Raw genomic sequence first — 15717 nt, 5'->3', positions numbered from 1 at the left:
CTGAAATGTTCTATTATATATATAAGAACATTAAAGTCAGCTGTGGTAGTGGAAGGAACTCTGTATGTAATATTGTTTTAATTCCCCCTTCAACTAGTGATATTTCATTGAGAAAATATCTTAAAACTTTGATCTTTGGTTCTCCACCAAAAGCTGTGAATGTTAAGTTCTCTTATTATGACTTTATATTCATATTTCTATGGAGCACAATTCCTTTAAGATGCACCATGAAAAAATAACAAGGTTCTATAGTGAACAAAAATTACTGGAATGCATGCCACATAGTATTCATTCATTCATTTGACAAATCTCTATGGGGTAACCCCTCATCTGTCATTCTAGAAGAAGACTCTCTTCTCATGGAGATTGCAGTGTCAGGAGAGAGACAAACAGCCAATCAAGATGAGCTTAGGAAGGAAAATAAAGCAAGAAAGAAGGATGGATTGTGTTGAGGAGGGGAAAAGGAATTGGCAAGATTGACTAAAACTATCATAATGTACATAAAGGAGCTGCAGAGCTCTGCACTCTTTCCATATTTTTTTTTTTATCGTTTTCCTTTGGCCCCAGGGCTTTACCCTGGCCACAGCGTTTGGACTCTGTAGTTTGAGGCCCAGCCCTCATTGCAGCGTCTCTCCTCAACTCCAAGTCCTGTAATAGAAGGCCAGGCTCTCTTGTCAACACTCTGCTTAATTTCCATCTCACCAAGGAGTAAGTTCAGAAAGATTTCTATTTCTTTTTCAGAACTCAAAGAAAGGGGAAGGTATTGTTTTTTTGTTTGTTTGTTTGTTTTGTTTTGTTTTTGCTTTAGTGGAGTATGAAGTGTCTGATTTTGCTAAGTGGATATTTCATTTTTTTCTGGTTGTGCACCATATGGCCAAGCTGTCATATGTGTTGAGTTTATAGCTCTCAGCACAGAGATGGAAACATAAATATATGACACTGTTGTCAACATTCGCTTTATTACTCCTTATACTTATAACACAGGTCACACAGAAATCAGAGCCTCTGAACAAACACATCAATGGAAATAGAAGATTTTGATGTCATATGCATGTACTTATATTTAAACAAATATCTATCTTCACTTGTATAGTGTCCTCGTGAAGAATTAGTGCTCTGGATCATCCATGTCAGTGAGCAACAACAGCACATTTCTACTTAGCTGCAGCTTGATATACATGATTTCTACATTACTAGTTGATTATATTTTATTTTCTAGTAAAAATTGACCAAGACACTGTAGTTGTCAAAGGGAAGCTGACAGCCTAATTATATACATAAGGTTTCTATTGTTCTAGGAAGAGTTTTGAGCAATTTATTTCAGAAATGTCCTTTAAATCAATGATGCTTAGCTGTAAAGCTTTAAATGGGAAGAGGCTGATGGTGATTTGAGAGTCCTTCAAACTTTTACTTTCAGACAGCTTTACCAATGCCCTTTCTTGGTACTTATAACTCTTGACACTTAGAGAATTCTATTTGTGCTCAAATCATTTTTGGAAGAATATTAATACAAAGAGTCTAAGGAGGAACACACTGGTTCGTCTAACTGAGAGAATGATGAAAAAAAAGTGTTAATCAATCACTTTTGATGAGGGTCCTGGAGGTAGAGATATGGATACTCTATGGCTATGGGGTGCTATGCCTATGAGAAGGCAGCTGTTTCTGCATGAGGTTGAGTGTTGGTAACTAATGGCACTGGAGTCTCTAGTAGGAGAGGCATTTAATTGAAGATATCATGTGCAATCTTTTAGAATGGGGTTTCAGTAGTATGTTTAAAGAATTTATCTGATGAGATTTGCATTGCAAATAACTTAAATATGAGTAAGTTAATAATAAAGAGGCCAATATTAAGATTTCACTTATGATTTCATTTTCTGAATCAGCCACATAGTAATCACATTTCAGCGTGACCGACAGACAGCTAAGATCAGGACTGGGAGACTAAAGTCAAAATGACAACTTGGGCCATGACTGCACAAGAACACGTGTGTGATAAAGTTATCAGGGCTGGGATGACCCATTGGAGGTCATTTCCATAGACAGACTAGTATGTCTTTAGTGATACTGTCCACAACCCGGAAAGAGTAAGAGCACACAGCTCCGAAGATACCGGACCAGGACATGAATGCATGCTTGTAGCTAGCTAGTGTGGCTGCACCTAAATTCCCCTGTCAGCTTGTCATCAAAGTCAAGAATGAATGACAGTTTTTCTCTAGTGTATCTTTGAATCCTTGAGTTTTCCTCTACTCTAGAGGTCATAGCAGGCAAAGGAGTCAGGATGAAGAGAGCGTGGATTAATTATCCTCTTCAGAACCTTTTTTATACAGCAATCAAGTAGGTTGTCTTCTAATCAAATTAATGAATTGCTCATATAACATTGCAAGCATATATGTATACCACATATGCACTTATAATGACATAATCAGCATTGTACTACAAACAAGGAAGTGTAGGGAAAAAAAGTTTAATTCTTCTTTTCACCCCCTCTAAATACTATTATTTTAAAATTCCTAACAGTTACCAATAGTGGCCAGTGCCTAACACCTAACTCCCATTTTCTTTTCTATAAACTCTTGTTTGAAATCTATTTCGGCACATACCTCTGAACAGCATTTGGAACACTGAAGCCTGAGCAGGTTTATCAATTTTAGCTTCAACTTTGTAGTTTGCATGTTAATTAACCTCTGCCTTATTAAAAATGACTTATTAAATTTAGAAAAAAAAAAACCATGGATTTCTAATTAGTTCTGGGCTGCTGGTCCTTCCTTAGCTTTAGTTTGCACTTTTTGTGGGGGACAGCCCTTTGAATCCCATTCAGAAAATTTAAGTATGACTGACAAATGCCTTGTATGGGACTTGAGGATATTAATAAGTCACTGCTTCAGAATATATTCTCACAGAAAAAAATTTTGACACAAAAATAGCAATTGGAATCTTTCTTGTCTCTCTGTCTTTCTCTGTCTGTGTCTGTCTCCCTCTTATCTCTCTCTTTGAGTATTGCCTGTATTGGTGAGAATCTATAACGCATAATGTCATTTGCGTACAGTATTTAATATAAGATTTGCAACTGCTCTGGAAAATATATTTTCATCATTTCCCAATGAGAAAACCAAGATTCAGAACAGTTATGTTTCTCTGTTTATTCATCACTCAGTCATTCAGCAACTCACTAATAACAGTGTGAGCAACATTAAGATTCTGTTTGTAAGTCACTGATTTTGAAACAACTATACAGATTCAGCATGGGTTACTGAATGCTATGTCAGCATAGCTTTAAGAAATACTGTATTCCATGTGCTGGGCTAGACATTCCAGTTTATTATGAGATGTGATCTATATTCCCAAGGAAATTATAGTCCGAGTGCCTAGCTGGGGACAACTGAGCAAATCAGCAGGTGGTTTACATAGGCACCCAGTGCTCATCTCTTTTCCTTCTCATCCTACTGCTTCTCTTAAAATAATTTCTCAGGCAATGTGGTATGTTTGGCAAAGCCCCAGACTTAAAATAGAAGTCTCCCTGAGAATTGGGAATATTCCCTGTTAAGGTTACTGAGGCGAAATTTTGTTGTTGTGCCTGTTATTTCCTGCCCAGACTGCAGTTAGACAAATTAATATTATCTTTCCTGTCACATCTGGTTACTTGCAATCTCACTGCCAGTCAAAGTCATCAGTGTGGGTTGACTCCATATGGCGTATCCTTTGAATTCAGTGAGTTACTCTGGTGGCAGCTAACCCAGATCTGTCTTCCCTCCATTGATAATGCCAGTGATGCTCCTGTCTTAGCCTCACAGTTTATGACCTCTCCATTTAGCTGCCTAATTAAGTGGGAGAAAAATATCAGCAACTTTATTATGGCCTCAGGTTCTTCCACTTATAACCTCAATGCTGTTTAATGTCAAGAAATGAGTATTCAAGGGGAAGGAGCTGAGTGCTGACTCTAGTGAACTCCTTTCATTTACTTAATTGTCCTCCTACATGCTCCATATGATGAGGCCTCCCTGGGCTCCTCTTTCATATTCTACTTCATTTTTATAAGCACAGAAGAACTTAAGTTCTCTAAACCTCATGTTTCTTTAACTATAAGAGAAGAAATATAGGATGAAAGACCAACTCCTGCACCATGTTCTCAGATAGGAATGAAATCAATGAACAGCTTTATCAAGAAGCATGTGCATGCTATTTTAAAACAATAATAATAACATTAATCTCATGACAACAGTACAAGGTCTATTCCCAAATATAATATAATATTGCTTGAGGTGGGGTGAGGGGAAAAAAACAAAAAAAAAAAAAACTTCTGAAAAGTGGTTCAGAATTAACTTCTAATTCCCAGGGTCTCATGGTGAGGTGGGAAACACCTATGTTGACTGACCATACAATTGTAAAATGTATTACAAATTCAGAAAGGTTTAAACATATGTGTATGAGTGTGTCTTTGGGTGCTCTCTTTAGTGAGGGAGTTGGCTAAAGCTTTCTGATGATAAATGAATATGATAAAATATTTAGAGGGCCTACCAAATGTCTGGTGTGAAGAAGTCCATCAAAAATTTTAAATATTATTGTGACATAGCAATTATTTGATTTTCTTTAGAAACCTGGCATATGGGGGTGATAATGGAAGTGACCTAAAAGAGTCATGGGACTTTAATTAGAATCTCTGTAATCCAGATCCAATTTTATAAATTTTTGATTTATGATTTAAACTTTAAAACTAATGTTTTATCTCTAAAATAAAGATAATACATATGTCTTATCTCACAAAGATACTATGCTCAAATGAATCAATGAACATTCTTTGCAGTCATTTTCTGCCTCCTATCACCAAAAAAATTACTTATTTGATTTTTATCATCACAGCTTAGTTCTTTCTCTTCTAGAATCAAACAGTGTGGACTCTTTATGATTGGCTTTTTTTACTCAATATAATGTTTTGTTATAGATATCAGTAGTTTATAATTTTTTATTGTTGAGTAGTATTCTAATCTACTAATATATTGAGTTCTATTTAGACTTTATCTATCTTCTTGAGGTGGAAGCTTACATTTACCTTTCATTCATATAGACTTTAAAGCAATGCATTTTCTTCTAAGGACTGCTTTGACTGTGTTCCACACATTTTGGTATGTTGTTTTTATTACTACTTAATTTAAACTTATTTTCTAATTTGCATTATGATTTCTTCTTTGACCTATGGGCTATTTAGAAGTGTACTGATTAGCTTCCAAATATTTGAGAATTTTCTAAGTAGCTTATTATTGTCAATTTATAACTTATTTAGTTGTGCTTAGAAAACAAACTGGATGGTTTTACTGGTACTTTATCATCTAGGTCAGGGTCTCTCTTAGTGAATGAAACAATGTAAAATTTCCAGTTGTTCAGTGACATATTATATGAACTTTCATTAGGTTATTTTCACTGATAGTATTGTTTGAATCTTCTATGTCCTTGCTGACTTTTTCCACTTAGCCAATCAACTACTAATAGAAGATGTTAAAAACTAACTAAAGCTGAAGATTTTTTCCCCTTTTGTTTCTGTCATATTTTGCTTCTAATATTTTGAATCTGTAATGTAGATGCATACACATTTAGGTTTTTTATGATAAATTGGCCTTTTATAATCTTCAAATGTTCCTTGTATCTTGAAATATAGCCTATTTTGTTTGATATTAATACAGGAATTCCAAGTCTATTATGCCTACTATTAGCATGTAATATCTTTTCCCATCATCTTAGTTTCGACCTGTCAATCTTTATTTTTAAAAAAGGGTGCCACGTAAAAAGCATATAGATGGGATTTATTGTTATTATTTTGTATCTAGTCTGACAACTTCTGCCATTTAATTGGAATTTTATTCAGTTTTCTTTTCATGTAATTACCAGTTGGGTACGTTTCAATCTACTATTGTGAAATTTGTTTTTATTTTTCTCCCCTGTTTTTTTCTCATTTCTCATCATATTTTGTATTAAAGCAGTTGTTACGTTTTTGTTGTATGTTGTTTTTGTGACTATACATCTTTGTTTTATTTTTATGCATCCTTATCTTATCACAATTCACTTCAAATTGACATTATATTCTTTTATATATAATGTTAAAACCTCGATATACTATAATTCTATTTATCTTATATTCTATCATCTATGGCTTTATTGGCATATGTTTACTTCTATGTATGTTATAAACATCACAATACATCAATATTATTTTTCTTTAAATTGTGCATTGATGTTTAAAACATTTAAGAAAAAACAAATAGACTCTTATATTTACCCACTTTAAGTGCTTTTCATTCCTTCCTATACACTGAGAATTCTACCTGGCATCAATTTCTTCAGATTATAGAACTTATTTAGCAATTATTACCAGTGGGAGTCTGTAAGTAATACATTGTCTCAGATTTTATTTATATAAAACATTGTTTATTTTTACTTTAGATTTAAAAGCTATTTTTGCTGGATATAAATTGCTGGGTTGACAGTTTCCTACTTTTGACATTTGCTTGTCTCCAATATTTCTCATGAAAACTCAGCTGTCATTCTTATTGTTGTTAGAGTATCTTCAACCATTGAGCTGGCTTTGGGTAGGTGGTAACTTAAGGCATCCAACAGGGCCTTGGGATTCAAACACGAGGAAAGAAAGAATGTCTTCCTTGTTTTTCATCTCAGTCTACAACTTCTGCATTGCAAGTGGTGATTGTCTTTGATTTCGTCAGAAGATGAGCTTGGTGGAAGTTTGGTTGCAATTTTCTCTAGACTCAATCTGCTTGTACGTTTAAATGTTTCTGAGCTGATTTTCCACTGCTGGCTCCAGGAGGGCCCTGGGACCACACACTGCATGATTTGAGATCTCATAACTTTGAGTCCTTGGATCTGCTTGGACATGAGACTATGAAACTATGAAACTGCAAATGATAAGACTCTGGGGTAGTATGATTTTGGGACTGTAAGACTTTGCTATCATAAGACTGTAAGATAGTATGATTCAGAAGGATTAAGTAGCTTGTCCAGTATTACACAATGGTGTCAGAAGATTGCTCTTTCTGATGGTAATCCAGGATCCACTCATCAGAGTACACAATACATAAGTTAAGAGATCTTATAAAGAAGTCCAAAGGTAACAAAATAAGCCTTTTATCTGGAATTATGCAACCAATATTTCAATGTAAATTTAAGATATACTCAGTCTACAACTTACATAGAACCCAGGAGGGGGCATCCTATCACTCTCAGTGTGAATAAGGTCCTATTGAAAGCTCGGTTAGATAAGAGATGCTACAGACCCTAGGAGATTACATGAGGAAGGTGAGCTGTACAACACATGCTTAAGAGGGAATCCAGAGGAAGGGAAGGTGCCTCAGTTAGGTTGTAGAAAAACATAAAATCTTTTCACTCTATTCAAAGAATGCAAAACTACAGAATCGTCAATCTTTCACCCCCACAAATGCATACATCAAAGAAGTATGGACAAAATTAGATTTTAAAAATAACTAAACTCTACAGAGAAGAGCTTATCCTAAGTGAGCAAAGGATTGTGGAAATTTTATACCTGTACCAGTTACTAAAGTAGGGAGCATAACATATGGAAGAACAAGCCTGCCAAATAAAAATGTTATTTTTAGATATAGAGAAAATGGGCAAACATTGAGAAATATGTGGACTTGAATTCTGGACTTGACTCTTGAAGAATATCTCTTCACCAAGTCATTCTCTTACACAAAGGTTTTGCTGTAAGTATAGATGCAAAGTAGAAAGTGACTTCTTCATAAACTACTTTATGATATATGATAGTGATTATATCAACTGTTTTATGTCAGGTTTATTAGCCATTGTGTGTTTTATGTGCAGCAGAAATGACAGATTTTTCAAGGTACCCTAAATTCACAAGTATTTTAAGGATATACCAAGACTGAGATTCAGGTCTTTGAAAATAGATTTCATTAAATAGATAAACTACTTTACTTGGTGTTTACTTTGGCCATTTGATAAACCAATGGATCTACTGATTTCTTGGGATTGAAGAACATTAGCTATCAAGGTTTATCTATGAATACTTAGGTCAGTAAGAAAGGCAGATGACTTCTAATGAAGCAAAAAAGAAAAAAGATCTGTGTGCTAGCTGATAACCAATCTTAAAGATTAGGTACAATAAGGATGATAAAAAAGTTCTAGGGATGAAGAGTGATAGTTGAATAACAATGTGAATGTACTTAATGACACTGAAGTATGTACCTTAAAATGATTAAACTGATAAATTTGCTATTATGTGTATTTTGTTCTAATGGGAAAAAAAATAGATATGAAACTTTGAATTCCACCTGCACAAAAATTTCTACTCCAGAAATCATTCATCTAAATGAAGGCTAGGAAAGTATAATTTTAGTGTGCCAAATAGCTCCCATGCTATGTGTTCCTTTGCTTAAACTTCACAAGAAAATGTGAAAATAAATCACATAAAAAACAGAACCTTGTAACAATTAACAATGGAATAGTTGAAAAGTATAAGGCTGTGGAAAAATCATAGGCTTTGGAATAAGACAACTTGGAATTGAATCTTAGACCAATTAGTAACCAATTGGATAATTTGAAGATTTTTTTCACCCTTTTTTCTTTCTAGGCTTCAGGGTTTGTTTTGCTTTGTTTTGTTTTGTTTTGTTTTTATCTGTAAAATGGTAATAATAGAAAGTGCTTAGCATTGTGACTGACCACAATTAATGGTAAAAATGACTTCAAAAAAATCCTTTCATTCAAAGAGGAGATTGTCAGTTATCTTCTATGCCACAGTAATCATGAACATTAGAGATATCAAAATTTTGTTGTATTATTGATTTTGTAAAGCTTTTAGATGTCAAGTCATATGACTTGCTAGGATTAGTTGAGTGATAAACTGGGAGGTGGTGGATTCTTAAAGAATAATGTACAGTGTTTCCGAAAAAATATATAACACATATTATAGAGTTTTTACCCTAGCCAGATTTTATTTGAAATGTCTGAGAAACTGAGGATTTTCTCTGAAAGTTTTGTCGGAGTAACATATCTGGATTTCCACTGATGTTTCTTGAGCTCTAGAATGTAAAGGAGATCTCATGGTACCACAGATCTCACTGGGTCTCCCCTTTTCTCTGCAGACATTTGCAGGAAATGTGAATGCAGACAGTGTGATGCATCACAAGTTACCGCACTCTGTGAGAACCCGGTTTGTTCGTTTTGTGCCCCAGGAATGGAATCCAAGTGGAAAGATTGGCATGAGGGTTGAGGTCTATGGATGCTCCTATAGTAAGTACCCATGTGGACTGTCAATATGGGTGTGTTTGTGAGTGGTGCTATCCACATAGTACCAGTTTACATACATTTAGAATAGCAATCTTAATTATTTTGCAGTTATTTCTAGACTTTAATGACTTATTAATATTTGAAAATGTGAAATTTAACCCAGAGAAGAGGAAAAGAAAAAAAAAACACAATTCTTCTACTTTGAAAAAAAGGGAGCTTGGAGGTAATGATGGTTTAATGAAATAAGTTCAAAATTAAGAACTCTGAAGTTAGATTTTCTATTTGCCATTGCAGTAAAAGAATAATTTAAGCTCAGTTTGTGTGTTTGTTTGTTTTTCCCCCCAGAGGGGATGAGTATTAAAAAGTTCTCCCTTTCCTCAGAAATATAGGAGAAAAAATTAGTTCTCTCTATTCACTTTTCTAGAAGAGAAGAAGGAATATTTCGACCTAGTATAACACATGGAATGCTTCTCTCCTGAAATTATGCTAGCTATTCTTTCTTCTGTGAATTGCTTGTAGTGAATTTAAGGTATAGTCCATCTTCCATATAAGGAAAGTTGTAAACATGGATAGAACTGTTAATCACTCTGAAATAAGGTCAAAATAATGCAGGAATGGTTTCCATCCCTTTAATTCTCCCCTGCAGGTTTTATATTTAATCTAAAATTGCCCAATAATAAATTGTTTTTTTTTTCTGATTTAGTAGTGACACATCTGCTTATATGCTATAACCTATAATGAATAAACACAGTTGATCACTATCATTTTAATATAAACTAGTTAAATAGATTCCTGGTTTTGGTTATAGGAGTGCCTGCCTAATAGTTTACATGATTGCACTGTTTTCCATTATATCATCAACTAAATGCCTTTATCAGAATCATCTGGAATAGATCTTAAAAATGCATTTCCATAACCCTGTCTTAAACATATTGAATTATGATTTCTGGGGAAAAGAATCCAGAAAACTGGGTGATAATGAACTTCTCAGAGAAGCTATGAACATAGAAAATTTACTAAAAATAAAGTCCTGAAAGAAGGAGATTTACTTGTGAAATTACTGTTTTATCCTAAACAAACCCTTTCAAAAAGAATGTATTTTAAGCCAGATGTATCAATAAAACATGAAGCCAAAGGAAGACTGCCTTCACTCTAATCTTTATATCACAAAGCACAAAACATCTACAAGGATACATGCTACCTATCCCAGAATCTCTGAGATATCCAGATTTTCTTGTTACTTTTCTTAAAATTAATTATTTTTGTATTACATTTGATATACAGTATTATGTTAGTCATATTACTTTCAGGTGTACAATATGGCTATTTGATATTTTTAGACCTTACAATGTGATCACCCCAGTAATTCTAGGAATTATCTTTTGCCGTGTAAACTTATCACAATATTATTGGCTGTATTCCCCTTCACTTTTCACCTGCCCCAACACCTCCTCCTCTGCTAACCATCCCTTTTGTCTCTATTTCTATGAGTCTGATTTTGTTTTGTTTTGGTTGTTTGCTTTTTTTTCTCAATTCCACATATAAGTGAAACATATAGCATTTTTTTTTGTCTTATTTCACTTAACATAATATTCTCTAGATCGATCCATGTTGCCATGAATGGCGATATTTTATTTTTGTTTATTGCAGAGTAATAGTGCATTATAAATGTAAGTCCTGAAATCATAAAACTCTTAGAAGAACACACACATCAGTCTGAGTAATATCCTTTGGGATATGTCTCCTCCAACAAGGGAAAGAAAAAAAAACAAAAACAAATGCAAAAGTGATCTTTATAAATAATAAAGAAAATTATATCATTCTTCTACCTGTTTCACTTAAAATAAAATTAAAACTTCTTACTCACCAACATGTAAAATTTCTTATTAAATATCCCATGCCTACCTCTTCAACTCTCTTCTACTTCTCTCCATCCATAAAGATTCTCTTGTTATTCCTTAAACATGCCAGGTTGTTTTTTGTTTATTTGTTTGTTTATTTATTTATTTTACCTCAAGGCTTTTGCCCTTTCTGATTCTTAGGCATGGATGATTTTTCACAGAATTTACATGGTTCACTCTTTTGTTATATGTGATTCTCAATTATAATGCCACTTATTCAGAAGAGTCCAGTCTTATTACCCCTCTAAATTCACCTATCTTACTTCCTTTGTACCCAGCATTAACATATATTTATATGACATGCTTTTATTTTGTCCTAAGTGCCACCCACAAACCAAAATATTGGATTTTTTTAACATTTTTTTTCTTGTTATTGGCCTTCCCAATTCCCTGCACCAGAATCTAAGTACCCTAAGAGCAGACACCTTACCTATCAAGTGTCAGCACCTAGTAGGCACAAATAGATATTTGATAAATATTTGTAGAATGGATGGACATTTTTATCAGTTCAGTCTCATTTTCTCAATGTAGGCAACTAGATTAATCTGGAATTACTTGTTGTAAATATACCCATTCCAGGGAATTAATAATTTTTCCTATGGGTTTATAAACCTTTGTTTCAAATTTCTATTTGAATACTTTGCTAAAGATTGATAGAAATTTCATAGTTCTATAATTTCTTAAGACAAACTTTTAAAATTTTAGAAATAGCTGGATATTCCTTCACCTATTCACTCATTTAGTCATTCAGTTGACAACATTTATTTAGCACTTAAGACATACCAAGCATTATGCAAAACTTTAGCAAAATATGCAATAAATAAGACCTTTTTCTGGACTTGTATAAGTCCTGTATTTTTGAAGCATTTTTAAAAATATATATATTTTTAAATTAATTGTGTAATTGTATTTTTGACAACTATTTGCCCCAACTCAACTCTAAACTTCTATAAGACAATAGCTGTGCTTGTCAGGTATCCCCATGCTCTGCCCATTGCAATGTTTAGTATACCATATACTTTCAGCAAGGATTTGTTGAATAATTGACATTGTTGATATTCATAGATGTGATAACAGGTACATACATAAAAACCTGTAATAAGGGACTGTAGATGCTTATAGAAATCTGCAAAAAGAAAAAGTAAGCAAGTGTCATTATTTGTGTCAGAATGCCAAAAATATTACCACCCCTGCTGAGTCTCAGAAGTTCAGTAGTCACATGTCTGCAGAAAGGAGTTCAGGCAGCAGGAAGGGTCAGCCCAAAGGGAAGCAGGAGGAAGCTGCACGGTTTCTTCTGTGTAGTGCACAAGAAACAAGGAATGAGAAAATGTGAAATGAAGATACGTGCCTCTCTTTGTTCCTGCATTTCCCATGCTGTCTGAATCTTCTTTCCAGTAGCTTAACAGAGGATTCATCCAGACTGCAGGAGCAAAGACATGTAATTCTTCCAGATAAAGTCTACCTTTTACAGTTTAAACAGCATTCTTCTTATTAGAGAAGTCAAAACAGACTGGGAACTGAGCTTTACTGTCTTTTAGTTGTCTGTCAGCATTACAGATTCTGCCCCAAATGGAGACTTGTGTGTGTGTGTGTGTGTGTGTGTGTGTGTTTTGTTTTTGTTTGTTTTTTGGTTTTTGGTTTTTGTTTTTTTTTTGTTTTTTTTTGTTTTTGTTTTTTGTCCCTCTTATTCTTTCCGCAATCTGGCTTAATCCTAGACCTGTAGATTTCTTTTGCAAGCTCCCCACTTCTCTATCTTGTACATTTCAGTTCCCATGTGCTTCAGCCTACACCCCACTCACCATGTTTATTTCTCATCTTTCCTCACTCAACACTTTAGGAGCTGCTCTGATGGTCTCCTTGTTGCCAAACCTTCCTAAGTGAGTACTAACTCATCCCCTCCAAGACTCTGCATAGCTTTCAGCAGAGTCATCACTCCTCATGGATTTTGTACTCCACCCAGTTTCATTTGCCGTGTCCCCCATATTCAATTTCCATCAAGTGCACAGACTGTGACCTTTTCTCCTGATTCCATGTGTTCATAATTGCTGCTGCTTTTTTTTTTCCTGAAATATCCTCATTATTTTTTACTAGGATGACTTCTAATTGTCATTCTCTACCCAGATCAAATATCACCTCTTTTTAAAGTCTTTCTGACTTCTAGACCTTGTCATGCAACCCCTTTTATGATTTATACTTCAATTCTAAGTCATATCTTGTTAAATTAAAGTTAGCTGGTACTTCCCGCCTATCCTCAGTGTTCTAAAATATGGGGATCATGTCTTGCCTCTTTAATCTCCATGTCCTAGATCAGTGTCTGACAACTGTCATATGCTCCACCAATGTTTAATGTATATTTAATTTTTTGGACTCAGAGGATAGCCAACCTTATTCATTTTTTCTTAACATTTTGATTGTATTTTTTAACCTTACTATTTCTAATGAGAGCCTCCTTTATCTTGTATGTGCATATACATTTTATGGGTACTAAAAATTATGAGCTTATTAAACCCTTCCTTATACATGAGTTTCTTTAATACCTCATACTTTCTCATTGAATAATTGAAATTATCCATGGTTGCAATTCCTAAATTTAAGATATTTGGAGCTTCCTAAGCCTGTTCTCGTATATTCTATTTTCAATCTCTAGAAATAAAGCAGGTCTCCATTTTCCTTAAGTATTTGTTATTTTTTTAAAAAAATAATTTATCTTTAAATTCCTTCATTCCCTTTTATACATGCCAGTTAATGAAGTTCTTGTTGTTTCTGTCATCAGAGCCATCTTTTTGCCCTGGGAATAATGAAGTTAAGAACAACAGATTTATTTTGCATGTTCAGATACAGACAATTGAAAAAGTGGTCTGCTCTTAAAAAAAAATGAACCTTCCAAGAAACTTTCTTGATTTCTTTGAGTCTCTGTTTTCTCATCTCTAAATGACAGTCATAATTACTTTAAAGTCCGCTATGTCATTTTTTAGATATGATGTATAAAGCATAGGGCAAAGTATCTGGCAAAAAATTTATGCTTAGTAAGTGAGACTTGGCACTACTGTTTAGGTGTATATCCATAGAGGAAACCCCTCTATTGTCACTATATGTTGCTTTTTGTGGAACATTATCCTCCATCAGGCAAGAGCTCTTTCTTAGACTAAGATCTGTATCTGCTGCTTTTTTTCAATTCTGTTGTTAGAGGCTCTTGGATCTCAATTTGCTGCCACCCGCAGGTTCTCTCTCTATGCAGATTAGAATTAAAAGTGGTCTCTTACTGCATTCTACAAAGACACAAGATCTTACATTTTAATTATTACTGCTAAATAATTTCATAAAGTAAATAATTCCATGATAAACCAAGAAAATAATTTTAATTTATTTAAAGATTTTTATTCTTAATAAGTTAAGCCTCCTTCTGGCTGTATGTCATATTAATTTTGGCTATGACACATATTTCATGTATGGTAGCTGGCAGCAAAGCTGGCTACATTCTCAAAAAAATATTCTCATAAGAATTATTACATACCCACTTCATTACTATTTTCCTCCTGTGTCCCCTCCATTGTGAACTGGAGTATCTGTTTTTTCTCTTTAAGTTTTGCATGGGTATTTTCTCCTTCTGATCAATTGATCAGTCTTTGGCCAAATGTGCTCATGCTGGTGAATGAAATAATTAAAAAACATGGGTCCTGCTACATTATTGAGTCCATGATATAAAGATGCACACCTAAAGATGTCAGTATAGAATTGTATAAATTCATTTATCTCTTGTAAATACTCCAAAAAAAAAAAAAAAGATGAAGTGAGGAGAATCATATTAAGTTTTAATGAACGGAAACTCTTTTCTTAGAGAAAAAGCCAATATATTTCCTATTAGTGGCAACTTTTTCATCATTAAATTAACAATTGCCATTAGAAATGCCACCATCATCATCATCAACACCCCTCCCCCACTGTCATTTAAAATTCACAATATGGTGCAACACACACTCCAAAACTCATAACAATCCTTTAAGATAGCAATTACTATTTGTAAGTGCTATAGAAAAGAAACTAATTTTTTAAAGGCAAAGAGACTTATAAATAAGTTAAATAATTTTTATCCTGAGACAAATATTTCTCCTGAACTCTGAAAAATATATATTTATTTACCTTATTACCTCAATTTGGTTTTGTCGTAAATAGCCACAATTTAACATATTCCTAAGAGAAATCTTAATCAACTTACCCGCACCCTCCAACCACACTCAATATCTTCTTGTGGTCTTTCTCATCTTTATAAATACTACTAATTGCCCAAACCAGACATGAAGAACCTTCTTGAAAATTTTCTTCTCCCTTATTTCCCATAGTAAATCTATCAATAAGTATACTCAGGATTACTTCCAAAAATCTTCACAAATATACATCTATTTATTTTCATCTTCACTAGTTACCATATTATTTCAACCTTCTATCACCTGAGTGTCTAACTCAGCAACCCACTTTCACTAATTTCTTTTAGTTTATTATCTCTGCTACAGCATAATCTGCTACAGGATTATCATTAAATACAGAGCTG

At 33.8% G+C, this 15717-nt stretch overlaps 1 protein-coding gene across 3 annotated transcripts in view; it reads left to right on the top strand.

Moving 5' to 3' along the window:
- Positions 1–15717, top strand: part of CNTNAP5 (contactin associated protein family member 5) — a 723905-nt gene that overhangs the window by 315139 nt on the left and 393049 nt on the right. For all 3 annotated transcript variants that reach the window (XM_016161356.2, XM_016161355.2, XM_016161357.2), the window contains exon 4: positions 9123–9270. In XM_016161356.2, coding sequence (XP_016016842.2) covers positions 9123–9270 — 148 coding nt within the window. The remainder of the gene's footprint in view (positions 1–9122; positions 9271–15717) is intronic.

This window comes from Rousettus aegyptiacus, unplaced genomic scaffold, assembly GCF_014176215.1.
Source record: "Rousettus aegyptiacus isolate mRouAeg1 unplaced genomic scaffold, mRouAeg1.p scaffold_m13_p_2, whole genome shotgun sequence".
Classification (NCBI taxonomy): domain Eukaryota; kingdom Metazoa; phylum Chordata; class Mammalia; order Chiroptera; family Pteropodidae; genus Rousettus; species Rousettus aegyptiacus.
Note: the sequence above shows the minus strand (reverse complement) of the source record. Positions and strands in the feature narration are given on the sequence as shown.